General features: G+C 49.9%; 1 protein-coding gene across 2 annotated transcripts in view; it reads right to left on the reverse strand.

Annotated features, from left to right (window-relative positions):
- The window catches only part of Pkn1 (protein kinase N1), a 30,310-nt gene that overhangs the window by 1,928 nt on the left and 3,946 nt on the right, over positions 1–24,436 (reverse strand). The window contains exons 1-16 of one of the 2 annotated variants that reach the window (XM_038312533.2): positions 23,225–23,275; positions 21,937–22,237; positions 18,658–18,809; positions 18,022–18,157; positions 11,708–11,853; positions 11,010–11,223; positions 10,397–10,591; positions 8,314–8,423; positions 8,077–8,220; positions 5,469–5,544; positions 5,244–5,385; positions 5,064–5,157; positions 1,465–1,544; positions 1,313–1,388; positions 1,132–1,223; positions 33–209 (exon numbers count right to left, since the gene is read on the reverse strand). In XM_038312533.2, the coding sequence (XP_038168461.1) occupies positions 33–209; positions 1,132–1,223; positions 1,313–1,388; positions 1,465–1,544; positions 5,064–5,157; positions 5,244–5,385; positions 5,469–5,544; positions 8,077–8,220; positions 8,314–8,423; positions 10,397–10,591; positions 11,010–11,223; positions 11,708–11,853; positions 18,022–18,157; positions 18,658–18,809; positions 21,937–22,237; positions 23,225–23,260 (2,171 nt within the window). In that variant the 5' untranslated portion in view covers positions 23,261–23,275. Of the gene's footprint in view, positions 1–32; positions 210–1,131; positions 1,224–1,312; positions 1,389–1,464; positions 1,545–5,063; positions 5,158–5,243; positions 5,386–5,468; positions 5,545–8,076; positions 8,221–8,313; positions 8,424–10,396; positions 10,592–11,009; positions 11,224–11,707; positions 11,854–18,021; positions 18,158–18,657; positions 18,810–21,936; positions 22,238–23,224; positions 23,276–24,436 lie in introns of those variants that run through there. The other variant, XM_038312534.2, reaches the window with a different exon arrangement.

Here is a 24,436-nt window from a genome sequence, read left to right on the forward strand (position 1 = left end):
GCCTCCAATGATGGGCAGGAAAGAAGACTCACACAGCCCGCGGCTCGGAGAACACATCGCTGTGGATGTGCAGCATCAGGTCTCCGCCCGCTGAGTACTCCATCACAAAGCACACGTGCTCTGGGGTCTGGAAACAGCCGAAAAGGTTCACCAGGAAGGGATGTCCTGCCCTGGTCACGGCCGCCAAAATCCGCTTCTCACACATCAAGCTAGGCGGGAGGCAGAAGTCAGAGGGCCCAGCCGCTCCCTGACCTGCACCCGTGCCCTCTGGCGCTCACAACAGGTGTCTGTTGAGAACCTGCTTTACTGTGCAACTTTGGGCGCCGTGGCTGCTACACACCGGCAACCCACACATTGTCTTGGGAAGCAGGTGAGGGCATAGGCTCAGACTGATCAGAGCAGTCCAAGTGTGTGCTGGAGTCTGGATTAGGGACAGCACCCTGTGTAAGGACTAAAGCAGGTGGAGGAACCGGGTCCGAACTTCGGGGTGGAAAAGCTTCAGTCTCTGTGAAAGGACCGCAAGCACAGCCCACAAAGGAGCACACAACCAGAAACGTCACCAAGCACCTGCGCATAGCGCCTTAAGGCAGACATGACGGCTTCTCTCCAGATCAGTAAATAAACCCCTCTTACTCATTTAAACTTTGGATCAGGTTCCTGGTTATTACAAAGGTGGCTGGGAAGTCTCGGGACAGCCTGATGCCTCTCAAGGGTCAAGGACCGTGAAGAACACTTTAAATAGACAACCCTATTTGATGGGTAGATCAGGAGGCTGAGCTCTGAAGGGAGGCCAGCTTTTCCTAGCATCCGGAGGCACAGGTGACAGAGGCATCTTACCTCTGACCCTGACCCCCAAACTGAGGCAGTCCCACATCCCTACAGTTTAGTCCTGAACCTCCTGCCTACTGTGTGACCTCTGGCAGACTGTGAACCCATGAGCAGAGTGGGAGACAATAGCAGCATTCGCTCTGGAAGGGGAGAGGGGCACAGTGAGTCGCAGTAACTACTTTCTAAGTCTTAGGTAAGAGGGTTGTAAGTTCTAGTACCATGAGTCTCTCACTGAAATGCTCAATGGTGACCTACTCTTGGGCTGTTTCCTAGAAATCCTCAAGGGCCAGGATAGGGCCTCACCTCTCCACCTCGTCTCTGGCCACTATGTCACCTTTCTTCAAGGCTTTGATGGCAAAGAGCTCCCCACTGGAGCGGAATTCAGACAGCAGCACCTGGAACACAGTGGGCACAGGAGCCTTAATGGACACCCTGGGCCCTTGGAGGAAGACCTCTGAGCCCATAAGTCCTTCCCCTGCCTCACCTTCCCAAAATGACCCCGGCCCAGCACTGCCAAGAACTTGAAGTCCTCAAGCATTAGGGGTGACTTCCTCAGGGGGCTGTGGAAAAAGGGAGCTAGTGAACTCAGAGAGTAGGCAGGAATGCGGCGGGGGGGTGGATAGGGAGGGGTATTACCTGCACAGGCCAGGGCCTGGGGTCTCCTGGGTCTCTGAAGGCAGCTCTGGAGAGGTGGTGGATTCATGGGTTGGAGAACTCTGTGGTGCAGAGGTCATGGTAGCCACAATCAAGAGTTATCCCTAAGAGCCAACAGGGCCCGAGCTACTCCCTCCCCTCCCCGTGCCTGACCCACCCCCCTCAGGCCCTTTGCCTTCACATTGACATGATTTCTTTGTAGGACTAGGGCAGAACCTAGTTCCTGCACATGGTTACACATGGTACCCCTGGCACTACTTATTTCTTTGAGCAGGTTCTCACCGAATTGCCCAGGCTATCTCTTGGACTTGTGATCCTTCTGCCTCAGCCTGCTGGGTAACGTGGACCCCAGACTTACATCACCAGGCCCAGGTCCCTCCTCTGTAACCCTTTACTTAGATCACCTGTGCAGGCACCAGATGACTCCTGACTGAAGAACAGGCCCCGTCCATTTCTGCTCCATTGCCCTCCAGTCTACTTCATAGTTACTGGTTTCAGCCTGGACAGACTGCTGGACTGCTGGACTTGGACTGGGCATGGAATGCAGGACCTCACACCTGTGAGGTGAGTGCTCTTCTACAGAGCTCCATCCTGGCCTAGCCATGCCACACGAACATTTGACTGAAAACAGTCAGACCTGGGGCAGCCTTCAAAATGGCTCAGATAAGGGAAGGTGCTTCCTGTACCGAGCCTGGTGTCCTGAGGTAGACCCCAAGACCCACACAGTAAAAGGACAGAATCAATTCCTACAAGTTGTCCTCTGACCCCCACACTTGTGAGGTGTAATACGTATGCACACCCCCCCCAAAAAAAACCATATAAACACATATATTGAAAGAGAAAGAGAATCAGGACCTGAGGGTACAGCTCATGTGAGACCCCAGGTTCCATCCCCTTTTCCAAATGGAAAGAGGTGACAAGTAGGTACTACAGTCAGGTGCGGTGGGACACGATCTCAGCATTCAGGAGGCGGAAGCAGCATGATACAAAAAGAAAAGGGAACTGGGCCAACAACGTAACATGGTGGGTAAGGCACCTGTCAACAAGTCTGACTTGACTTTGAGTCCTGGGCCCCACAAGGTGGAGGGAGAGAACTGAGTTCTGTAAGTTGTTCCTCTGACCTCCATATGAGTGCCCACACATTCACACAAAATAAATAGAAAGATTAAAAACTTTAAAAAGAAGCCAGGAATGGTGGCACACACTTTTAATCCCAGTACTCAGGAGAGAGAAGGCAATTTCTGTGAGTCCAAGGCCAGCCTGGTCTCATAGTGAGTTCAAGGACAGCTAGGGCTACACAGAGAAACCTTGTCTTGACAAATCCAAAATAAACAAACAAATAAATAGATGAATATAAGAGAAAAATAGATAAATGCTGAATGCTGGTGGGCCAGCCTATGGACATATAGCCTATCAAAGCCAGAAATGGTTGGAAGGAATGTGGCTATGTGAAAGAAAATGTCCCCCAAAGGGAGCAGCACTATTAGGAGGCACGGCCTTGTTGAAGGGGGTCACTGTGGGACGGGCTTTAAGGAATCGTTTGCTCAAGTTTCAATCAGTGTAACACTCACACCACCTCCTGTTGCCTGCAAGATGTAGGACCCTCAGGTGCTTCTCCAGCACCACGTCTGCCTGCACACCTCCATGTCCCCTCGTGATGGTAATGGACTGACCCTCTGAACTGTAAGCGAGTCGCCCCAATGAAATGTTTTCTTTTATAGGAGTTGCCATGGTCATGGTGTCTCCTCACAGCAACAGAACCCTAACTAAGACAAGGGAAGAAGAAAAGGAGCATTTGGTGACCCACAGGAGTCCTGTCTATGACACCCCCACCACGGTGATCAATAGGAAAGCGCTGGGGTCTGTCCGCTACGCTCCCGTGCAGCACTCAACAGGCTCACAGAGCTGAGTCAGCTCCTTGACTCTACAAAAACACCACGACCACAGAACTGAGCAAGCTCATGACAGCTGCACTCCCATCAAGGGAGCAACAAAATCTGTCTTTGATATAAATTCATTTGTTTTCCTTCATGTTTTAGACCAACAGTTCTGTAACTGGACTTAACACCGGCTCAACAAAATATGCCAGGTACTGGAAACCCAGCCAGCTATCCAGAGCTAGTGAAGTTACCGAGCCTGGAGGAGACCCACAGCCACCACTGCACTGAACCAGCACAGTCCCTAACCATATCTAAATATTTGTCCTCACACCCACAGATAAGTAGTCCTCACTCCTCATGAAGGAAACCTCTCTTTGCTATGGATGGAGACCACTACAGAAACCATAATCAATGAGAATGCAGAGGTGTAGAGTCCAGTCCCAGTGGACACCTCTATAAAACACTCACACCCAAGACTCAGGGAACTCTGTGGAAGGCAGTGGTGGAATGACTGTAAGAGCCAGAGGATCAGGAAGTTTGCTGTGGGCTATCTCCTGCAGGTGGCAGAAGCTAGTCTATAAAGTCTCAATGGCTGTGAGCTGAACACGGACAACAATAGGCATGCCAAAGAGGATGGGGAAAAGGCCACAAAGCCTCAGCTCTACTCAAAGAACTACAGGCAACTAAGGTATGCTTAGAGTAAGAGAAATAAGTCTTTCCTTGGGAAAAGCACACTAATTGGTTACCAAATATCAAATGGTCAGCCTTGAAAACATACAAATATTTGACATTATCAAGGATGAGCAGATTGTATTTAGGAATATATAAATATTCACACATACATACATGTATGCAATAGCAATTAATGAAAAAAGAGGTCATGAATTTGAAAGAAAACAAGAAGGGGTCTACAGAAGGATTTAAAGGGATAAAAGGGTAGAGGGAACTGCTATATTATAATCTCAAAAAAGAAAAAATGCTCCCCTACAGGAAACTGTTACCTTGCTGAGGATGACCTGCATTCCCGAACCCCACCCCTGCTTCCCAGAACACGGCTCACGAATGGGCACCTTTCTGCCCTCTTCTCCCCAGCTCAAAGTTTATGTTTTCTTTCTTTTCTTTTTTTCTTTTTTTTTTCTTTTTCTTTTTCCAGGCTGGAGATGGAACCCAGAGCTGCAAGCACGCTACTCAAGAGCTTCTGGAGAACAAATCTCTAGCCCCCAAGCTCACGTGACCCTTACTTAGCTTTGGTTTTGAGACAGGGTCTGGGTGTGTAGCCCAGCTGGCTTAGAACTTACTACCCAGTCTTGGCTGGACTCCAGTGATGCCCCTGCCTCAGCCACCCCTTGCTGGGATGGCATGCTGGCACCACTCTGCCCAGCTTCCCAGATGACAATTTTAAGCTAGGATAGAAAACAGTCGAGGTCCTAGGATGTTGTTCAGTTGGCAGAGCATCTGCCTAGCATGCAAAAAGCCCTGGATTTCACCACTGGCAACCTAGAGACCAGGCCTGGGAATCCCACCACTCAGGGGACAGAGGCAGGAGGATCAGGAGTTCAAGAGTTCAAAGTCTAAACTATATTGAACAAAAACAAACACAAAGCCTGGTCCTGCTGTGCGATCCAGGGTTAGCTCCTGGAGGCTTCTGAAAGAGCAGCGGCTTCCCTAGGCCGCCCTGCCTAGAGGGGGGTGGGCACTCACCAGGCTGCATAAGGCGGGGGGCATCCCTGGTGGGCTCTTCTGGGATGAGCTGTCTGAGTCAGCACCAAGGTTCAACTTCTCCATGGATATATCTCTGCAGGAGAGGGAGGAAGATGAGTTGGGGACCTAGTACCTTGGAAACAAGGGACAGGTGAGACTGGGGCCATCCTCCTTCCTTACCCAGTGTTCCGAACCTCAGAACCTGGAGATGCGTTGGGACTGAAGGTACCCGTGGTGACAGAATTAGGGATGAGTCTCCGGAGGAGTCTCACCCAAGTTGCCACATCAATGTTCATCTGTCTGGCACGCTGAAATGCCTTCCCTAGGAGAGCAAGGCTAGGATCACTACCTGTGATGCCCTGGGATTCCCTGGCTCCGACTCGGCTTACTTGGGCCACTTCTTACCTTGCTGCTTGGAGAAAATTTTTTTCTGCCGTTGTAGCCTAGGAATCCGCTCAATAATGGGGTTGCGAAAGGTGACCTGTGGGGACATACATGCTCACTGCAGTGGTCTCAGGAGCAGAGGCACTCATCATCTTAAGTATGGGCACTAGGCCTCTCTGAGGGCAAGTGGCTTGACTCTAGCAGCCAGGTGTAAAGCTGACCTTTGGCAGTGACAATGCACAGCCAATGACCGCCCTCCTGGATTCATCACTGATGGGGTCAGAGCCTGATGGACTGTGGGGAAGAGGGAAGATGACATCACTGCCAGACCTCACTCGTCCCTCTGTCTCCTGGTCGGCATGAGAGCAGCTCCATTCCATGCCGTGCTTTGCCACTAACTTAGTGGCAATGGGGGAAACCATGAACCCAAAGGAATCTGCTTCCTCTAAGTTTGTCTCCTGGATATCCTGTCAAGCAGCAGGAGCTGACGACTGTGGAGGACACCAGCACTCCCTGCTGGCCTTCGGAAGTGCTCACTCTGACAGAAGCGACTGGAGAAGTCTATTCTGGCGCACAGTTTAGGGAACATAGTCCATCATGAAGGAAGACATGGCGGCTCAGGCAGGGGGGTCCGCAGTGGCAGAAGACAAAAGCACAGTTACTCCTCAGAGGACCAGGAGGCAGAAAGCTAGCAGGAAGAAGGGCCTAACTATAGTCCTCATGGTCTATCCCCTAGTGACACACTTCCTGAAGCTTCTATAACCTCTCAAAACGGCCAGCAGCTGGGGAGCGAGTGTTCAAACCCATAAGTCTTCTGTGGGGTTGTAATAGTTAATATTAGTTATTAGGCCCCTGCTTCCTGACTTCACTCCCTACCACTGAAACAGCCACCTACAGCTCCCACTGTCCTCACCTCCCCACCATGATAGACCAGGAGCCAAAAGAAACCCCCTCTTCCCGAAACTGCTTCTGCGAGGGTGTTTTACCACGGCCGCAGGAAAAGTACTTAAGACAGGAACATCCGTGTTCAAACCATAACAGGCTTCCAGCTTGGAAGTGGAGGAAGCAAGCAATCAGACCCTCCTGAGGACCAACAAGCCCGGCGCAAGTCCGGGGACCTGTGTCACATGGCCTACTGACTCGACTCCGGAGTGTGGTCGCCGTTGGCCACACGGGTGTCATCTAGCACTGCTGCTAAGGTCTGCCGTGCCCCAGTAGCCCTGTGTATTGAAGATTTAGTCACAAATCTGTGGCTCTATCCGGGAGGAGGCATGGCCACCCCGAGGGAGTCATGATGATTTAGTGTTCCCAACTCCAACGCTATAGTTATTGAGTTCTGGATAGGTGACATGTGTGGAGACCAAAATTTAAATTCCTCAAAACTTGAGTGAGGTAAAAACTTCGGTTTCCAGTTAGACTAGCCACACTTCCGAGAGCTCTGTCAGGTGCGGCCCTCACTTGCTTTTCGGCCACCAGCAGCATCCGCCTCTACCCGAGTTTGCTGTTGCCGCTGTTTGGTGGTGCTGGGGACGTACGCCAGAGCTTTGAACACACGAGCCTCGTGCTCCACACTAGGCTCACCACAGAGCTTGGTTCTTTGAGACAGAACTCACTATGTAGTCCAGGCTGGAGTGGCAGAAAATAGGAGTTTGGGGCTTGATTTGTTTTTCAGACAGGGTCTCTCTATGTAGCCTGAAACATGCTATGCAGATCAAGCTGGCTTCAAACTCAGATCTGCCTGCCTCTGTTTCCAGAGTGCTGGGTGCTGGGATTGAAGGTGTGCACCACCATATCCAACTGTTTTGTTTTTAAGGTAGGGTCTCTCTCTCGGTCTCTCTCTCTCTCTCTCTCTCTCTCTCTCTCTCTCCTCCTTGGTTTTTCAAGGCAGGATTTCTTTGTGTAGCTCTGGCTGTCCTGGAACTTGCTCAGTACACCAGACTGCCTCAAACTCAGAGATAAACCTGCCTCTGCTTCCAGAATGCTTGGATTAAAGGTGTGTACCACCACCTGGCTTTGGTTTTGGATTTTGGTAAGTCTTTTATTATCCCTGGCCTCCTGCTCACCATGTGGCTTGAGGTTATATGACACTTAGTTTTATTGTTTGTTTAACGTATGGGTGTTTTGCCTGCATGTATGTCTGTGTACAAATGTGTACCTAGTAACCAAGGAGGCCAGAAGAGGGTGTCAGAACCCCTACAACTGGAGTTACAGATAGCTGTGAGTAGCCATGTGGGTGCTGGTAATCAAACTTGGGTCCTCTGGAAGAGCAGCTAGTGCTCTTAACTGCTGAGCCATCTCTCCAGTGCCCACATCTAGTTTTATCTGGAATTAGAAATGGGGCCCAGGGCTTTGTGCATGCTAGGCAAGCATTCCCCCACTGTGCCCCACCTCCAGATCAACATGTAATCTGCTGAGGCACAATCTTCTGGGACCACATCTCATATGTGGTCCATTACCGCTGAGCCTTCCTTACGTGAGCGGTGCTGTTCCTGGCATCATTCCCCACTCTCAGGAGCCTGACTTCCCATGAATGCTCAGAACCATCTGAAATTAATCTCCTCATACTGGACAATCAGGGGCAAGGAGGCAAAACACATCTTGGGGTCAGGAGTCAGGGAGCAAGCTGTACCTCAGCCACCAGGCACCCCTGAGGTTCCATGTCCAGCTGCACCTCGTGCCTCTCGTTGTCCAAGAAGTCCTCCAGCTTCAGAAACTTGAGCGCACACAGGCCCCTCTGGTCCCTCCAGAACACAGCCAACTCCAGCTCCCGTGCCTCAAGGAAGAAGAATGGGGCCATCCATCACCTCAGGTGTCTGAAGTCCAAATTCCTGTTCCTCTAATCCCATTGTCCCCCAACTCAGCTCACCCTCTCCAGTTCCAGGGTAAAGCTCTGGTCCCAGGCATTGGGGCCGCACGGCTTCCAGGCTGTCTGTCCCACCACTGCATTGTCCAGCTTGAGCACGGTGCTGACCTCAGCTGAAACCAGGAGAGGGCAGCAGGAAAGGGGGTGTTCCACACCCTGTCAGTGTCTTTCTAAAGGCCTGGCCTCAATGCCCCGAGAGCTTGTCTTGCACAGTAAAGCCTTTAGTTCAGATTGTGGGTTGGGGAGAAGGGGCTGTTCATTTTTGGGTGTTTACCTTTTGGTTCTAAGATAGACTTTTACTCCAAAGACCAGGCTAGCCTAGAACTTCCTCTGAAACCCAGACCTCCGTGAATCCTCCCACCTTAACGTCCCAGGTGTTAGGGTTACAGGCATGCACCGCCATGTCTGTCCTCATTTTTGTTTTATGTTTTCTGAGATAGTGTTTCATGTAGCCCAGGCTGGCCCTGAACTTCTGCTCTTCTTGCTTCTATCTCCTAAATTCTGGGAGGCTTGTATGACCACCCCAGATCTGTGTTTGGTTGGTTTGTTTTGAGACAGTCTTGTGTAGCTCAGGCTAGCGTTGGATGCATTTTTAGGATGGTTATGAATGTTTCATTGCCCCATCTCTACTTCTAAGCCTGCCAGGACTGCAGGTGTGTGCTACCACACTTGGTTTATCTAGTGCTGGGACTCAGATTAAGGGCGTCACACATGCTAGGCAAGCACTCCACATACCCTCTGTCCCTCGCCTACTGCTGTGCCCATCAGTTCACCTCCCTCCTTCCAGCTCAGGAGACGTCAGCATCTCTCCCTAGTAAACGTGCTCTACTCTAGCGCCCGCCACCCTACTTCCTGTCTCCGAGGGCCTCACGCTCCCCACAGCCCTCAGTGCTTATCCATGCTGTGGCATAGCACATGGTCTCCTTGCTTTTGAGACTGAATCCTAGTCCACTATTCCTGTTTTCATAAAACACAACGGACATGGCTTCTCCCTTCTTGTCATTTTGAAAAACGCCACAAACCGGGTGTCTAGGACCTCAGACCTTCGTTCAGTTCTTTGATGGACACAGAAACCAAACTATTAGGTCACAGGGTTATTGCTGATTTCCTCTTTTATGTTTGTTGGGCTTGGGATGGGACCAAGGCCTCGAGTATGCTAGGCAAGTGCTCTCCTCTGAGCCCGTGACCCCATCCCTCACTGGCAGATTCTAGGCAGCTCTAGCACTGATGGGGTCCCCAGCCTGCAGTTTCCCACAGCGGCTATTTCACTTTACACCCCCACACCCCATGTAAACAGGCTCCAACTTCTCTACATCCTCTCTTCCATTTGTGGGCTTTTTGTTTTGTCTTGTTATTGTTTTGGTTAGTTATCCCAATGGATGTCACCATTTTATCTATTTAATTTTTATTTATTTACTTTTATTTTTATGTGTATAAGTATTTTGCCTGCATGTATGTATATATGTGTACTAGGTGTGTGTCTGGTGCCTGAAGAGGTCAGAAGAGGGTGTCAGATTCCCTAGAACTGGATTTATGGAGGGTTGTGGGCAGCTATGAGGATAATGGGAACCAAACCCAAGGTCTTCTACAAGAGCAGCAAGTGCTCTTAACTGCTGAGCCATCTCTCAGGCCTCTCATTTTTATTGTTTAATTATATATGCATGTGTATGTCTGCGTGGGGGATTGTGCACATGATGTAGAGATCAGGAAGGGCAGAAGAGGGCATCGGGGCCCTGGAGCTGCCGTTAGAGCAGTCAGGAGACCCCTGATGTGGGCTGAGGTCCTCTGTAAGCTCAGTACACACTTTTACCACTGAGTCCTCTCTCTAGTGCCTGTTCAGGGGCGGAGAAGTCAGGGCCCCTGTGCCCCCGCTACTCAGCTGCTGAAGCAGGAGTGTCATCACAGAAGTCAGGGCCCCTGTGCCCCGCTACGCAGCTGCTGAAGCAGGAGTGTCATCACTTGAGGCTAGAATTTGAGGGCAGCCTGGGCCACATAGTGAAATCCTAGTTTTGAATAAACAAGCAAATAGACAAATCAAAAAATAAAATGCTACAAAGGCAGACACCCTACCCAGCCACCCACTCACTCGTGTTCTCAGCTTCTCCCTTGAGGCTGCTCCGTCCACTAAGGCTTCCACTTCGGCTGTAAAGGCCCCGAGCTGGGCGGTTTAGGAAAGGGGTACGGCTGTCAGGGGTTCCAGATGCCCCAGCTGAGAGGGAAGGGTTCCAGGGGATGGTCTCTGGAAGATTCCTGCAGCCTATCACTCGTACTTCCAGGGTCCCTGCAGGAAGGATAGGCTCATGGGAGGCAGGCTAAGGAGACAGAGCAGCTGAGAAAGGGCAGCCAGTGGGGGCTTTGACACTGGGTCAGAGTAGAGGACAACCAGTCTAAGGAAGTTCAGGGTGCTGACGTTTTCAAAGAAAAAAACTGTTCAGGACAGCCAGAAGTAAGGACTAAGGAGGAAAGCAGCACTGGGGGGCTAATGGTTAATGACCTGCCACAGGCTGCTGACTGGGCAGAGGAAGGCAGGGCCAAGAAGGGGGTGAGGGGCAACAGTCTAGAATCAGAAGAGAGCAAGAACATGGCTATCAGAGACGAAATGGGGACCAGGATGAGAAGGGGAAGGAGACAATGAGAAGCCCGGAGACCAGGTAAGGAGTCTCAGAGCGAGACCCCAGGGGCTGCAGCCTGGAGCCCACCTGTGAGAGGTGCAGGCTTGCTCAAAGTGCTGTAGTGCGTGGCAGGGAAGGGCCCAGGCAGTACTGCACTGAAGGTTGATGATGAGGCCACAGTAAGCTCCTCCCGAAGTAGCCGTCCCTTGGGGTGATCAGCCGGTAGCTCCCCGAGGCGCCGCTCCAGTGACTCACGCAGCAAGCCCAGCTTTTGGTTAGATTCAGTCAATTTCTCCTGAGCCTGAGGCAGAAGGTAGAGAGCTAAAGACAGGCATAGGCCCCCAAGAACCCACCCACCTCCAGCAACTTTTTCCTCAGGCCTAAACCTCCAACCTATTTGGTCCCATCAGGTGGAGTCTTAAGGACTAGGCCTTGCCCCTTGCTGGAGCCAGGACCCACTAAGGCTCCATCCTCACCAAAGCCTTTTCTTTTCTGGTGCCCACCACCTCACTTAAAGCCCGGCCTCTTGCAGGTGTCCTACCTCTCACAGGCCCCAGTTTAGGCTCCACACCTTCCCAAGACTCTACCCTGCTCCTAGTTTAGATTTGTCCTGGTGTCTCTCCTCTTTCTTATTGAGGCACCACACTTAATGGTGGCCCATCTAAGTTCTGGCTCCATCCCTCATCATGACTTGTTCCTGTTGGATCTCCCTATCTCTCCTATGTCCCAGACCCATCCTCCCACATCTTGAATGCCCCTCCCCTAGTAGAAGCCCTCAGTGTCACCTCGCTGACTGCCTTGCGGTCTGGGGCCTTGGAAGCACTGAGCAGGCGCAGGACATTCTTGGCACCTTCTGCCACAGCATGCTCCACTCTGAAATGGTGTCTCAGCTCCTCAATGCGAAGCTCTACAGCTCCCAGCTCTGGGCCTCCTATGGGCATGGGCCACAAGACAGTGGGACAACCTTCAGGGTAGCCTGATCCCAGACACACCACGTGGACAGGCAGGCACAGGCACACCACACACTGCCACCAAAGTGCATCACAGTTTTCCGCTGGAACGGACTGTCATAATTCCACCCAAGCTCAAGTCACTCTTACTCAAACACCAGAACCCCTAGGGGCACCGTCACCCAAGTACATTCATAGAAATGACACACAGGCACACTGTCAATCTAGACTTACGGACAGACATGGTAACAGCCCCTTGTGATTCCCGGGGAATAACACGGGACCAAGGGAGCACCATAATCTACAAGGGCAGATATTATCTACACCCAGTGGCCATCACCCATGCATTAACATTTTTCAACAAGGGGCTGTCATGAAGACATAACTCAGACATTCCTAAAATTCGGGTTCCCTTCACATTCTAGTGAACTACCACCAATAGGGACGCAGTAAGAAACTGAATGTGTGTGTCCTGCACCAGTCACATGTGGAGTTCAACTCTAATGAGATGGTATTTGGCTATTTGGAGATGGGGGTCTCCGGGCTAGATGAGGTCACAAGGGAAAATGTCAAGAGCTAGCAGGGCAAATTACTGGGAATATCACCTGCCTGGTGCACAGGAGCCCTTCCATCCCCTGCATATATATGTACACACACACAGAGACCCCCCCAACACACACACACACACACACACAAAGCAGTAACAACAAATAAAACAAGAAACTCAAAAAAAAACAAAAAGCTGAATGTGGTAGAACACACCTGTAATCCCAATACTTGGGATAGAGAGCAAGAAGTTTAGAAGTTAAAGTTACATATGAGCTCCAGGCCAGCCTGAGTTACATGAAACCCTGCCCCAAGAAAGGAAGAGAGAGAGAGAGAGAGAGAGAGAGAGAGAGAGAGAGAGAGAGAGAGAGAGAGAGAGAGAGACAGACAGAGACAGAGAGAGGGGAAGGGGGCAGAAGAAGAAGGAAGGAAGAAAGAAAGAAAGGAAAGGAGGGAGGGAGGGAGAGAGGAAGGATCAAAGGAAGAAAGGACAGGAAAAAGGACAAAGGAAAAGGAAGCAAAGGGTGGGGAGAATAAAGAGCTAACCAGTTTGGCAACCTGAACTTGATTGCCAGAGCCCACATGGAAAGAAAGAACTGACCTCACTCGGTTGTGCCAACACATACACAAAATAAGTAAACAAATAAATAAATAGGAAAAATGAAACATGCCTATAATCACAGCACCTGGGAGACTGAGGCAAGAGAATTACCAAAAGTTCAAGGCCAGCCTGGGCTACAGAGTGAATCTTTTGTCTCAAAACATCAAGAATAGGACTTGGAAGATGACTTAGTGGTTAAGGGCACTTGCTAGTCTTGCAGAGGACCCACGTTTAGTCCCCAGTGCGCATGCTGGGCAGTTTACAACTGTCTGCACCTGAGCCCCCACTGGGACCTAGTGCCCTCTTCTGCCTTCTCTGGGCACCCACACATGTGGCACATGAGCACACACATAATTTAAAAATTTTAAAAATAGCTGGGCAGTAGTGGTGCATGCCTTTAATTCCAGCACTCAGGAGGCAGAGGCAGGTGAATCTCAAGGCCAGCCTGGTCTCCAAGAGCTAGTTCCAGGACAGGCTGCAAAGCTACAGAGAAACCCTGCCTTGAAAAACCAATAAACAAACAATCAAACAAATTTGTTTTAGAAAAAATTAAGAATAAGGAAATGCAGAAGATGAGAGGCAGCAGAGAGCTTGCTTGTGTGCACCTGTTTCCTTCCCTCCAAAGCTCCCACAGCTCCTTCTCCTTCCACCATCTCCGGGCCTTTCTCAGAGAGCCTGGCTATGCTACACCCCACTCCCACACATGTACTTGCGGCTGTGAAGAAGCTGCCTTATGTTTGTATAGCCTCATTTATAGCTCCAGCCTAGGGCGGCTCAAGTCACCCAAGACAGACACTGTGAGCAGGGACTCGATGGCACTGCCATTTTGATATCAGTTGTAAGTACACTGAACCTACAGGCAAATGAGCAGACACTCAAACCATAAAGACACCGTCCTACTGCACACAAGGGCACTGTCAGCTGTCAGACAGACATAGCCCATCACCTCCACCAAGGGCACGTTGATAAGTCCTGGTGAGCATGTTAAAAAGCTAGCAGCCTGAGTCTGGGGAGACAGCTCAGTGGGTAAAGAGCATGTCATGCAAACATAAGGATCTGAGTTCCAATCTCCAGAATCCATGCGAGAAAACCAGGTAGGGCAATGTGCCCTGCTATCCCAGAGACCTGCCAGCCAACCAATCTAGGTAAATCGGTGAATCACTAGTAAATCACTCAGGGACACTGTCCCCAAAACAAAGTAGTGCTGGCCCAGTCTTTAATCCCAGCACTCGGGAGGCAGAGGCAGGCAGATCTCAGCCTGTTCTACACAGTGAGTTCCAGGATGGTCAGAGCTACATAGTGAGACCCTGTCTAAAAAAAAAAAGAAAAAGAAAGAAAGAAAGGAATGAAGGAAGGGAAAGAAAGAAAGAAAGGAAGGAAGGAAGGAAGGAAGGAAGGAAGGAAGGAAGGAAGGAAAAGAAAAAAGAAAAGAAAAGAAAAGAAAAATGGGCATAGTCATAATGTGGCAAAAGTCCTAGGACTCAGGCGGGTGTAGGGTGTAGCTGCACAAGTCTGTGACACCAGCACTCAAGAGGCTGAGGCAGAAGGACCACAAGTTCTAGGTCAGGCTGGGCTACTTAGCAAGTATGAGGCTAGCTTGGGCTACAGAGTGAAAGGCTGCCCCAAAAGGAGGTGGTAGTGCTGGAGAGATGGCAAGGGTGCAGAGTAAATACTGTTTTTCCAGAACACCTGCATGGTAGCTCACATTCATATATGACTCTAGTTCAAGAGGATCTGATACCCTTCTCTGGCTCTATAGAAACCAGACACACAGTGGTGCACAGACATGCAGTTAAAACATGCACACACATAAAATAAAAGCAATAAAAGAGGGGCAGAAAGGAGAACAGAAGAAAAAGGAGGGAATGGGGAAGAAGGAAGAGGGAGAAGAGGAAGAGGAGAAGAGGAAGAGAAGAGGAAGAGGAGGAGGAGGAGGAAGAGGAGGAGGAGGAGGAGGAGGAGGAAGAGTTGTTAGACTCAAGTCTTAGGAGAATGCACTGCCATATGGACAAGCAGAGGGCCACCACATGACACATACCGAAGCAACACTAGTACTGATACGTGCACACCCAACGTCAATGGTAGAAAAAGTCATACCCAGGATGGAGGCACAAGGACAATCACAGCCTACATGAAGCATGGTACCTGATACAGAGATGACAGACTGTCACACAGGCACAGGTAACTAGAGCTCGCTCCAGTCACATCCACTCATGGCCATCTGAGGACAGAACCACTGTCCTGTGTGTGTAGGGTCCTGACTCAGCCACCTGTGGTGGAACTTTCTTGTCAGACGTTCTCTGGACACCAGCCTCCAAATAACGACATGAGACTTATTAATTATGGAAGCTTGGCCTTAGCTAGTTACCTATCCTTCATAATATATACCCAACTTCCTCAGTGTCTCACTGTGTCTCTGCCCAGAAGTCCCGCCTAACGTCTCCTGATATTGACACTTTAGTAAACCAATCAGGTGCCTTAGGCCAGTGAGGCAAAACACAGACACATCTTCACGAAATGTAAATAAATAGCTCGAAACAGTCACCCTGTGCCTTTAGTTGTACACAATTGATACGGACACATCTGCAGGGCGCCAAGCACGTCACCTACACACAGTCACGCTCGGCCACACATGGCCATTCAGGGTTCCATCAACAGTTGACGCTCCTTTGCCTGTCACAGCGACACAGTATTCACAGTGACCAGGACAGATGCCTAGCTCTTGGCAACTGTGATGATTGTTTCTGTTTTGTTTTGTCTCACTAAATAGTCTTGGCTGGAACTCACAAAGATCTGCCTGTTTCTGCCTCCTGATATTGTAATTAAAGGCCTGCACCACCACCTAGGTGCCTAGCACTGATAAAATTGGTTTTAGCAGACAGCTTGCCACAATCTAGAATTAGTTAGGGAGGGAGTCTCCAGGGGATTGTCTAGATAAGGATGGCCAGTGGGGAGGAGGGTGGGGCAAGTCTTGATTACCAGGAAGACCCATCCACTGTATGTTTTATTCTCTGGGCAGGGGAGACTGGATCGTATAAGGGTGAAGAAGAGAACAGAGAACCAGCACGCACGCATGCATTCATGCACTGCTCTCGACTCTGGGCTGTCATGCTACAGCTTCTTCAAGGTCCTGCTGACAAAACCTCGCTAAAATGATGGACAGGGGCCTGGAGTGGGAGCCAAATAAGCCCTTGCTTCACTATGTTGCTTTTGTCAAGATATTTTTTAAAAATCTTGTTTTCTATTTTAATGTTGTATACGTGTTTTGGTTGCATGCATATTTGTGCACCATGTGCATCTGTGCCCACATCAGCCAGGAAAATGTGCTGAATCCCCTGGAACTGAAGTTATAGGTTGTGAGCCACTATGTGGATGCTGGGAACCTGAACCTACACCTCTAGAAGGGCAGTCAGCATCTTAACACTCAGCCATCCTTCCAGCCTCCCCCCAGCCTCTATACACACAGACACACACAGACACACACACACACACACACACACTTAATTCAAAAACAAAGTGGAGAAAAATCAAGGAAGACACCTGGCATCAGCTTGGCTGCACGCGTAAGTGCGCATGTGAGCCCACACACAAAAGCAATGGCATCCACTCAGGGACACCCACAGCTTTGGACAGATGTGTCAGATTAACGTGACAAGGGAGCCACACGATTGTGACCGCTATGACCCATTTTCATAAGGAGCTGGACATGAGATTTATTCAGTTTTGTGGCTTTTTGAGACAGGATCTTGCTATGTAGTGGAAGCTGTGCCGGAGCTCAAGGCCTCCTGTCTCAGCCTCCAGCGCGGTAGGATGAGAGGCCTCTGTCACTACGCCTAGTTCACCAAGGCTTGGTCACCAACCACTCCTTAGCTCTGTGGAGATGGTAAAAAGCAAACATGAAAAATGGCTAGACCTGTGCCAACAGAACTTTGTTTACATCAAGGTACCTGGGCCTGGTGGCACAAGCCTATAATTCCCAACATTTATAAGGTGAAGGCAGGAGGACTGAAAGTTCAAGTCTGGTCTAGGTCAATTCGTGGGTGGTGGAGGCACAATCATCCCAGCACTCGGGAGGCAGAGGCAGGGGGATCTCTGTGAGTCTGAGGCCAGCCTGGTCTACAGAGTGAGCTCCAGGACAGCCAGGGCTATGTAGAAAAACCTGTCTCAAAACTAAACTAAACTAAAAGCAACCAAGGATACGGCTGAGCGGTGACTGTTGAGAGAGCTTGCTGCCCTTCAGAGGAGTCAGGTGTGTCCCCAGACCCACACGGGGTGACTCACAGTCACCTGTAACTCCAGCTCTAGGCCTTCTTCGGGCCTCTGAGGAACCTGCTCACATACGTGCTCACATACGTAAACTAAATCTTTAAAAAAAGGAATAGAGCATGGCTGAATGGTTCCATGCCTTCTTCATAGACTCTACCAGTGAAGGCCTTGGGGCCTGGTTCAATAACACAAGCCTAGTATACAAGAGTCCCTGGACTCTATCCTGAACACACACACACACACACACACAAAAGGAAGAAAGAAAGAAAGAAAGAAAGAAAGAAAGAAAGAAAGAAAGAAAGAAAGAAAGAAAGAAAGAAAGAAAAGGAAGGAAAAAGAAACAAACAGGGCTGGAGAAATGGCTCAGTGGTTAAGAGCACTGCCTGCTCTTCCAAAGGTCCTGAGTTCAATTCCCGGCAACCACATGGTGGCTCACAACCATCTGTAATGAGGTCTGGTGCCCTCTTCTGGCCTGAGGCACACACACTGACAGAATATTGTATACATAATAAATAAATAAATATTTTAAAAAAAAAGAAACAAACAAACAAACCAGCAGGTGCATTTGGCCTGAAGCATTTGACTACAACTATCCTAGCCCAAACCTTGAATGGAACAAAAGGAAAAGTCAGAAACGGCAGGAATAGGCTCCCTTCACGCCTCCTTGCCGTACACAGCAAAGCATTAAGGAATGAAGGCTGAGTGCAGGCAGGCAATATGAAGGGAAAGGCCTCACCTTGGGTCTCTTCAGGAGCCGCCTGGCTCTCCAGCTGGCCAGCCTGTAGCGCACGGCGAAGCTGCATGCGGATGATGTCAATCTTGGTCTTACTGTCCTGCAGCATCTGCTGGGCCGTCAACAGCAGCTTTCGGTCCTAGAGACAGACATGCAAGGTAGCAGGAAGACTGGGAGTTCAAGTCTGACAGCAACCCTGCTGCCATGCCATGAAGGCCTTGGGGCCAGTGCAGTGAGGTATAGTCCACGGGCTTCACTCCAGCTTTGCCACCAAGAGCTGAGCCTTGTGACCTCAACCATGTTCTCCCCTCTCTGGGCCTCACCTCCCTCCTCTGCAAAGTCTGGACCTCCACTGGACTGAGGATTCAGCCAGTTTGGACCAGTTGGAGCTACATGCTCCTCAGCTCTCAGCACATCTGTACGGATGTCTGCAGGGTCACAGACAAAAGGACGTATACTACAGTAACATAGATAGATAGATAGATAGATAGATAGATAGATAGATAGATAGATAGATAGATAGATCGATAGATAGATGCCTAGGGCAGGTCAAACCAGAGACAGGAAGCAGACTAGTAGTGGCTAATTGGGACACAGCTTCCTGTCACAGCGATGGAATGTTCTAAAACACTGTCCCACCTTGGTGCTGCCATTGCTGTAAGTCTGGATCATGTTTTCTGCCCCCTGTTTGACCTTCAACTCAATGGCCAGTTGTTTCTCCAGGCCAGCCACGCGGCTCAGGTTGGTGGATGAGCAGACAGGGCTGCCCTCTCCAAGGGATTGGGGAGCATCTGAGGAAAAAGGAGGGAAGAGAATCACACAGTTGTCACTTCAGTGGACCCAGGAAACTTTGCCCCAGCTGATAGGAAGCCCTCCGCCCAGAAAAGGAGCCTGCGTGCTAGTACACAGGCAGGAGACACATGACCCTCAGCACTGCAGTGTGCCTAGCATGAAGGAAGGTGGTTAGTGACCAGGTATGCAGGTTTTCAGGGTTAGCTGGAATAAATGCCCTTATCTACCTAAGGGTGAGTGTAAACCACAGGGGTAGCAGGATTGTGGTACCCTAGATGTGGGTGTAATCGGGAGATCTGTGTGAGCTTACAATCACTGTTTCAGTTGGTGCAGCTCAGTTCTGATCTCTAAGGGCACCTGGGATTCTGGTTTGAGGCTTGGCTGTTGTCATAGTCAGAGGTGAAGTCTACACTCAAAAATAGTGGGGTCAAGGTGGTAGATTCACTGCAAAAGGGGCTTATGGGATTCTCAGCTTGACTCCACCCAAGTGTTGATGGATAGTATTGGACCCCAATAGTGGACACAGCTGTATTTAGAGGCTGGAGCTGAGTCTGTTGACTGCATATAAAGTCTGCTGTGGATGAGACAATGTTGGGGCACCTCTGGGTTGGTGTGACCAGATGGAGGAGCTCTGATGTCACTGCAGGTTAGTGTCTCAAGGTGTAGGTGACAGGGCACAAACCTTGGGTGCCGTCATGACTATCCTACAATGTCTGGAATCATGAAGTCATGTTTGCTGTGTTGCTCAGGTGCCATGATTTCATCACTGACTGTGCACTTCTGAACTCTCTGGGTATCCTCTGTGTTCCTGTGACCATGCACATCTTGGCTACAAGATGAAGGACCTGTGACCTTGTACGGTTGCTGTGTGAACACACATAACACTACTGAACTCTGGCGAGGATAAATTATGTGTGGGTTCGTTCTCTCTCTCTCTCTCTCTCGCTCTCTCTCTCTCTCTCTCTCTCTCTCTCTCTCTCTGTGTGTGTGTGTGTGTGTGTGTGTGTGTGTGTGAATATGTGTATATATGGAAGCTAAAGGGACAGCAGGTAAATTCTTCAATTGCTCTCCGTCTTCCTTCCTCCCTTCCTCCCTTTCTCTTTTGAGATAAGGTCTCTCACTGAGCCAGCCTGCAGCTCTCTGATTCAACTGCTGTGGCTGAGCAGTGAGCCTGGAGATCCTTCTCTACCTCCCAAGTACTAGAATTAGCACCACACGTGGCTTTTACTTGGGTCCTTGGACTCCAAACTCAAGTCTATGTTTGCATAGCGAACACTTCACTGGCTAAGTTTCTCAACATCTTTTATTTTACTTTAACTATGATCAAAAAAATTTTTTTTTGAAATAGGGTTTCTCAAAGGCATGCAACACCACCCACAGGCCAAAAATTTAAATTTTTAAAAATATAAAAATGAGCCTTACAGCTAGGGGTAGTGGCACACTCCAGTAATCCCAGCACTGGGAGGCAGAGGTAGATGGATCTCTGTGAGTTTAAGGCCAGCCTGGTCTACAGAGTGAGTTCCAGGACAGCCAGAGCCACACACAGAGAAACCCAGTCTTAGGGGGGTGAGGGAAGCACCCTCCTGGGCTTAGCACTCCAATAAGTAATCTCTGCTACTCGGGAGACTAAAGCAAGTCCAAGCCCTGCCTGGGCAACTTAGTGAGATTTTGTCTCAAAAACCATGTTAAAAGAAAAAAAAACCTGAGGCAAGGGTTGAGGTATAGCCCAATGGTACAAAACACACTCAGAGTGTAGACGGCCCCAGGACCCAATTAAATTCAAATCTTTAACTGTTGCAAAAGTCTAGGGCTGGAGATGTGGCTCAGCTGGTAGGGTTTGCCTTGCATGCACGAAGAATTGGGTTCCATTCCCAGCACTGCTAAACTGGGCACACTTTACAGCCTGTAACCCCAGCCCTCCAGCTGGAGGGAGGGCCGGGGGCCAAAGCCATCCTCAGCTACAGTGACTTTAAGGCCAGGCTAGGCCTCAAGAAACCCTGTCTCAAATGGCACAGGCCTTTAATCCCAGCACCAGGGAGGCAGAGGCCAGCTTGGTCAACAGAGTGTGTCCAGAACACCCAGGGCTACACAGTGAAACCTGCCTCAAAGAAAAAAGCAAGGGTTCCGAGGAAAGGCTGGAGAGAGCGCTCTGCTCTGTGGAGGACCAGGCTGGACCCAGTGCCCACACCACCTGTAACTTCAGCTTCAGGAGCTCCAATGCCACCCTCCGGCTTCCGCAGGCACCTGACATGTGACACACATAAAGACATCCGGCATATACACATACACATAAATGAAAAACTAAAAATACGTTTTGTTTTGTTTGGTTTGGTTTTGGTTCTGGTTTGGTTTTTAGAGACAGGGTTTCTCTGTGTAGCCCTGGCTGTTCTTGAACTCACTCTGTAGACCAGCCTGGCCTCAAACTCACAGAGATCCACCTGCCTCTGGCCCAGAGTGCTGGGACTAAAGGCGTGTACCACCACTGCCTGGCTGTTTTTATTTATTCATATGTGAATTTTTATCTGGAGTTGTTTTCTTTTTTCTTTTTCTCCCCTGGGTTGCAAGTAACTTTGTTTTTGATTTTTTAGACAAAGCTTTTTATTGCGTAGCCTGACTGGCCTTGACTCAGAGTTATCTACCTCCCTCTGTCCAATACATATACACACATATATAGATATAGATACATAAACACAAAAATAAAACAAAGCAAAGAACAACAGAAAACAGTCTATTGCTGCTGTTGTATTGTTATAATTGTGCAAGGCTCCGAGTGACAAGTGTGTAGTATTTGGGTGTGGGAGCCCATGAGCTTTTGGGTGTTCACGGGACAGCATGTCACTCAGATGCTGTCTGGGCACAGCTAGAGCTGTTTCCTTAGGTATCTGGTGACAGTGTGTGGACCTTTGGTGTTATCTAGATGTTGGCGTGTGTATCTAGGTATTCCTAACGCCAAAGACAGCTTTGGGTGGCATCTAGGAGATATTACATCACAGGTGTAATGTCTGGGTGTTAGTCGCCCTGTGAGTCTGGCATTTGCCATGGCTCTGGTTGGCCCAGGACAGTATCCTGATGGAGTTTAACTCCAGAAAGTCAGTGACCCTGCCTGCCCCCATGCTTTCTGCTCACCACTCCCGGCTGCAGGGTCAGGCAGCACCACATGCGCATGCAGCTCCTGCAGCTGCTGGTGGAGCAAGTCAAGGCGTCGAGCAGAGCCCCTCAGCAGCAGCTCCACAGGGCCCAAGCTGCGGCCCAGGTCAGTGGTGGCTCGCCTCAGGTTCTCGGCGCCCTCCTTCAGCTTCAGCTCCTTGCGGATCTCCCTCTTCAGTCGCTCTCGTTCTAACTCCAGTTGCTGCTGCACCTCGGGGGCTGCCAGGTCTGCTCCAGCCAGACCCAGCTGCTCCAGCAGCGACCAGCTGCGAGGCTCGCTCTGCAGGGGGAGGAACCAGACACAGAGGTCAGGGGCTGGAGGACAGGTGACCTCACCAGGGCGCAGCTCACCTGACCTACCACTTTACCCTACTGCACCCTAGAATTCCAGGGACAGGGGCCTGTTCCTCCTCCCTGACCCTCAGAATGGTGATATCTGGGCCAAAAAGATGGTTCAGGGGTAAAGGTTCTTGATGCCAAGCTTGGTGACCCGAGTTCACCCCCCAGGAACCTACACAGTGAAAGGAGAGAAAAAACTGTCCTCTGACCTCTACCACACCCCCACACACAAATAAATAAATGGAGGGCTTGAGAAATGGCTCCATTAAAAACATACATTGCTCTTGCAGAGGAACTGAATTCCGTTTCAAGCCTCTAGTTCCAGATCTAGGAGGACTTGACACCTCTGGCCTCATCAGGCACTGGTGTGAATGTGTACATAACCCCACAGACACATATGCATAATAAGAATACAAATAAATAAATAGGAAGTCAAATAGACCAAGAACAAGATCTCCTTCCTCCCTTGTTTGCAAGAACCAGGCTCGCCACGGGTGGGCCCTATTTCCCTTAATTTGTGATCTATGCAATAGGATTCTAGCAGGAAGGTTCCAGAAGATCCCTCTTTGCTTCCAGTTTCCTGCACTCCTAACCAGGAGGTCCCAAGGGTGGGCTACACATTTCTTTTGTCACACTCCAAAACCAGGAGAACCTTAGAGACATATTCTGACTTCTCTCATCTGCATTCCCAAACTGGAGGTCCCAAGGGCTGGCCCTGCCTTCCTGGCTTCTATATCTGGTACTCCAAAGAGCAGCTCTCATCTCCTCCCACATCTCTCAATCCTGACAGCTGCCATGGCACCCAGAAGTTTCACCCTCCATCTAGAGAACTGTCTTTTGTGCCCCATCTCCTTCCTACCCTTAATAGCCAATGATAGACACCCAGAGTAGACCCTCCCACCCATCCCATGAAGACCCTAGTTCCCACCTCCAGCTCCAGATCCAAAGGGGGATCAGCCGCCATCTGGGTCCCGGGTCTGGTCTGAGGACCACGCCCTCTTCCTGAACCTCAGCCCCACCAGGGCCTCTGGACTGCCACTTCCTCTTTCCTGCTGACTCCCAGCATCCTCTACGCCAGGGCAGCTCTAGGGCATTTGTTTTTTGTTTTGTTTTGTTTTGTTGTTATTTTGTTGGGGCAATGGTTTGGGTTTTTTTGTTTGTTTGTTTTTTGAGACAGGGTCTCTTTATGTAACCCCTGCTGTCCCGGGATTTACTATGAAGATCAAGGTGGACTGAAACTCAGAGATCCACCTGCTTCTGCCTCTTGGGTGCTGGGATTAAAGGCGTGTGGAACATAAGAGGTTCTTCCTACATTATCCCCTAAATGGCTATGCCTGCTTCACTGGAGGCAAGCTAGGGACAGGCATTCCTCAATTCCTGACCTGAGAGAACACCCTGGACATATGCACCCACAGTATGTATGCAGCAGGCAGGATCTCACATGGTACACAGGTGTGTAGACCATAGGCTCACAGGCATGATCCCATGTCCAGCTTTGCAAGTGTGAGATTTGTATAGGCTCACGTGTGCTCATACAGTACAGGTTCATATATATGTATACCCTTGTCACAAGTAGCTTCAGTTGTCAACCAGACAAACTTGTGAAGAGGAGACTTCAGTTGAGGAACTGCCTATCAGACTGGCCTATTGGGCATTTTCTTGATTGCTAATTGATGTAGGAGGGCCCAGCCTTCTGTGGGTAATGCCACCCCTGGGCAGGTGGGCCTGGACTGTATAAGAAAGGTGCTGAGCAAGCCAGAGGAAGTGAGGAGTAAGCAATGTGGCTTTGCTTTAAGCTCCTGTCTTGAACTCCAGCCCTGACTTCATTCCATGATGGACTATAATTTATAAGACCAAATAAACCCTTTCTTCTCCAAGTTGCAATTGGTCAGTCTGTTATCATAGCTACAAAAAGCAAACTAGAACAATCCCCACTTGCAGGAGTGTGTGGTTAGAGCATGGGTTCACGAGGGTTTGCAGCTACTAGCTCTGCAAGTCTAGGGTGCCTGGCTCACTGTATGCACAGAGTACCAACTCACACGCATCTGCACTTCCACACCTGCAGGTGTGTGCCTGGAATATGGCTCATGTGCACATACACTAGTCTCACACATACTGCACTCCCATCCATGTGAGCACG

The sequence above is a fragment of the Arvicola amphibius genome, chromosome 15 (assembly GCF_903992535.2).
Source record: "Arvicola amphibius chromosome 15, mArvAmp1.2, whole genome shotgun sequence".
NCBI classification, from domain to species: Eukaryota; Metazoa; Chordata; class Mammalia; order Rodentia; family Cricetidae; genus Arvicola; species Arvicola amphibius.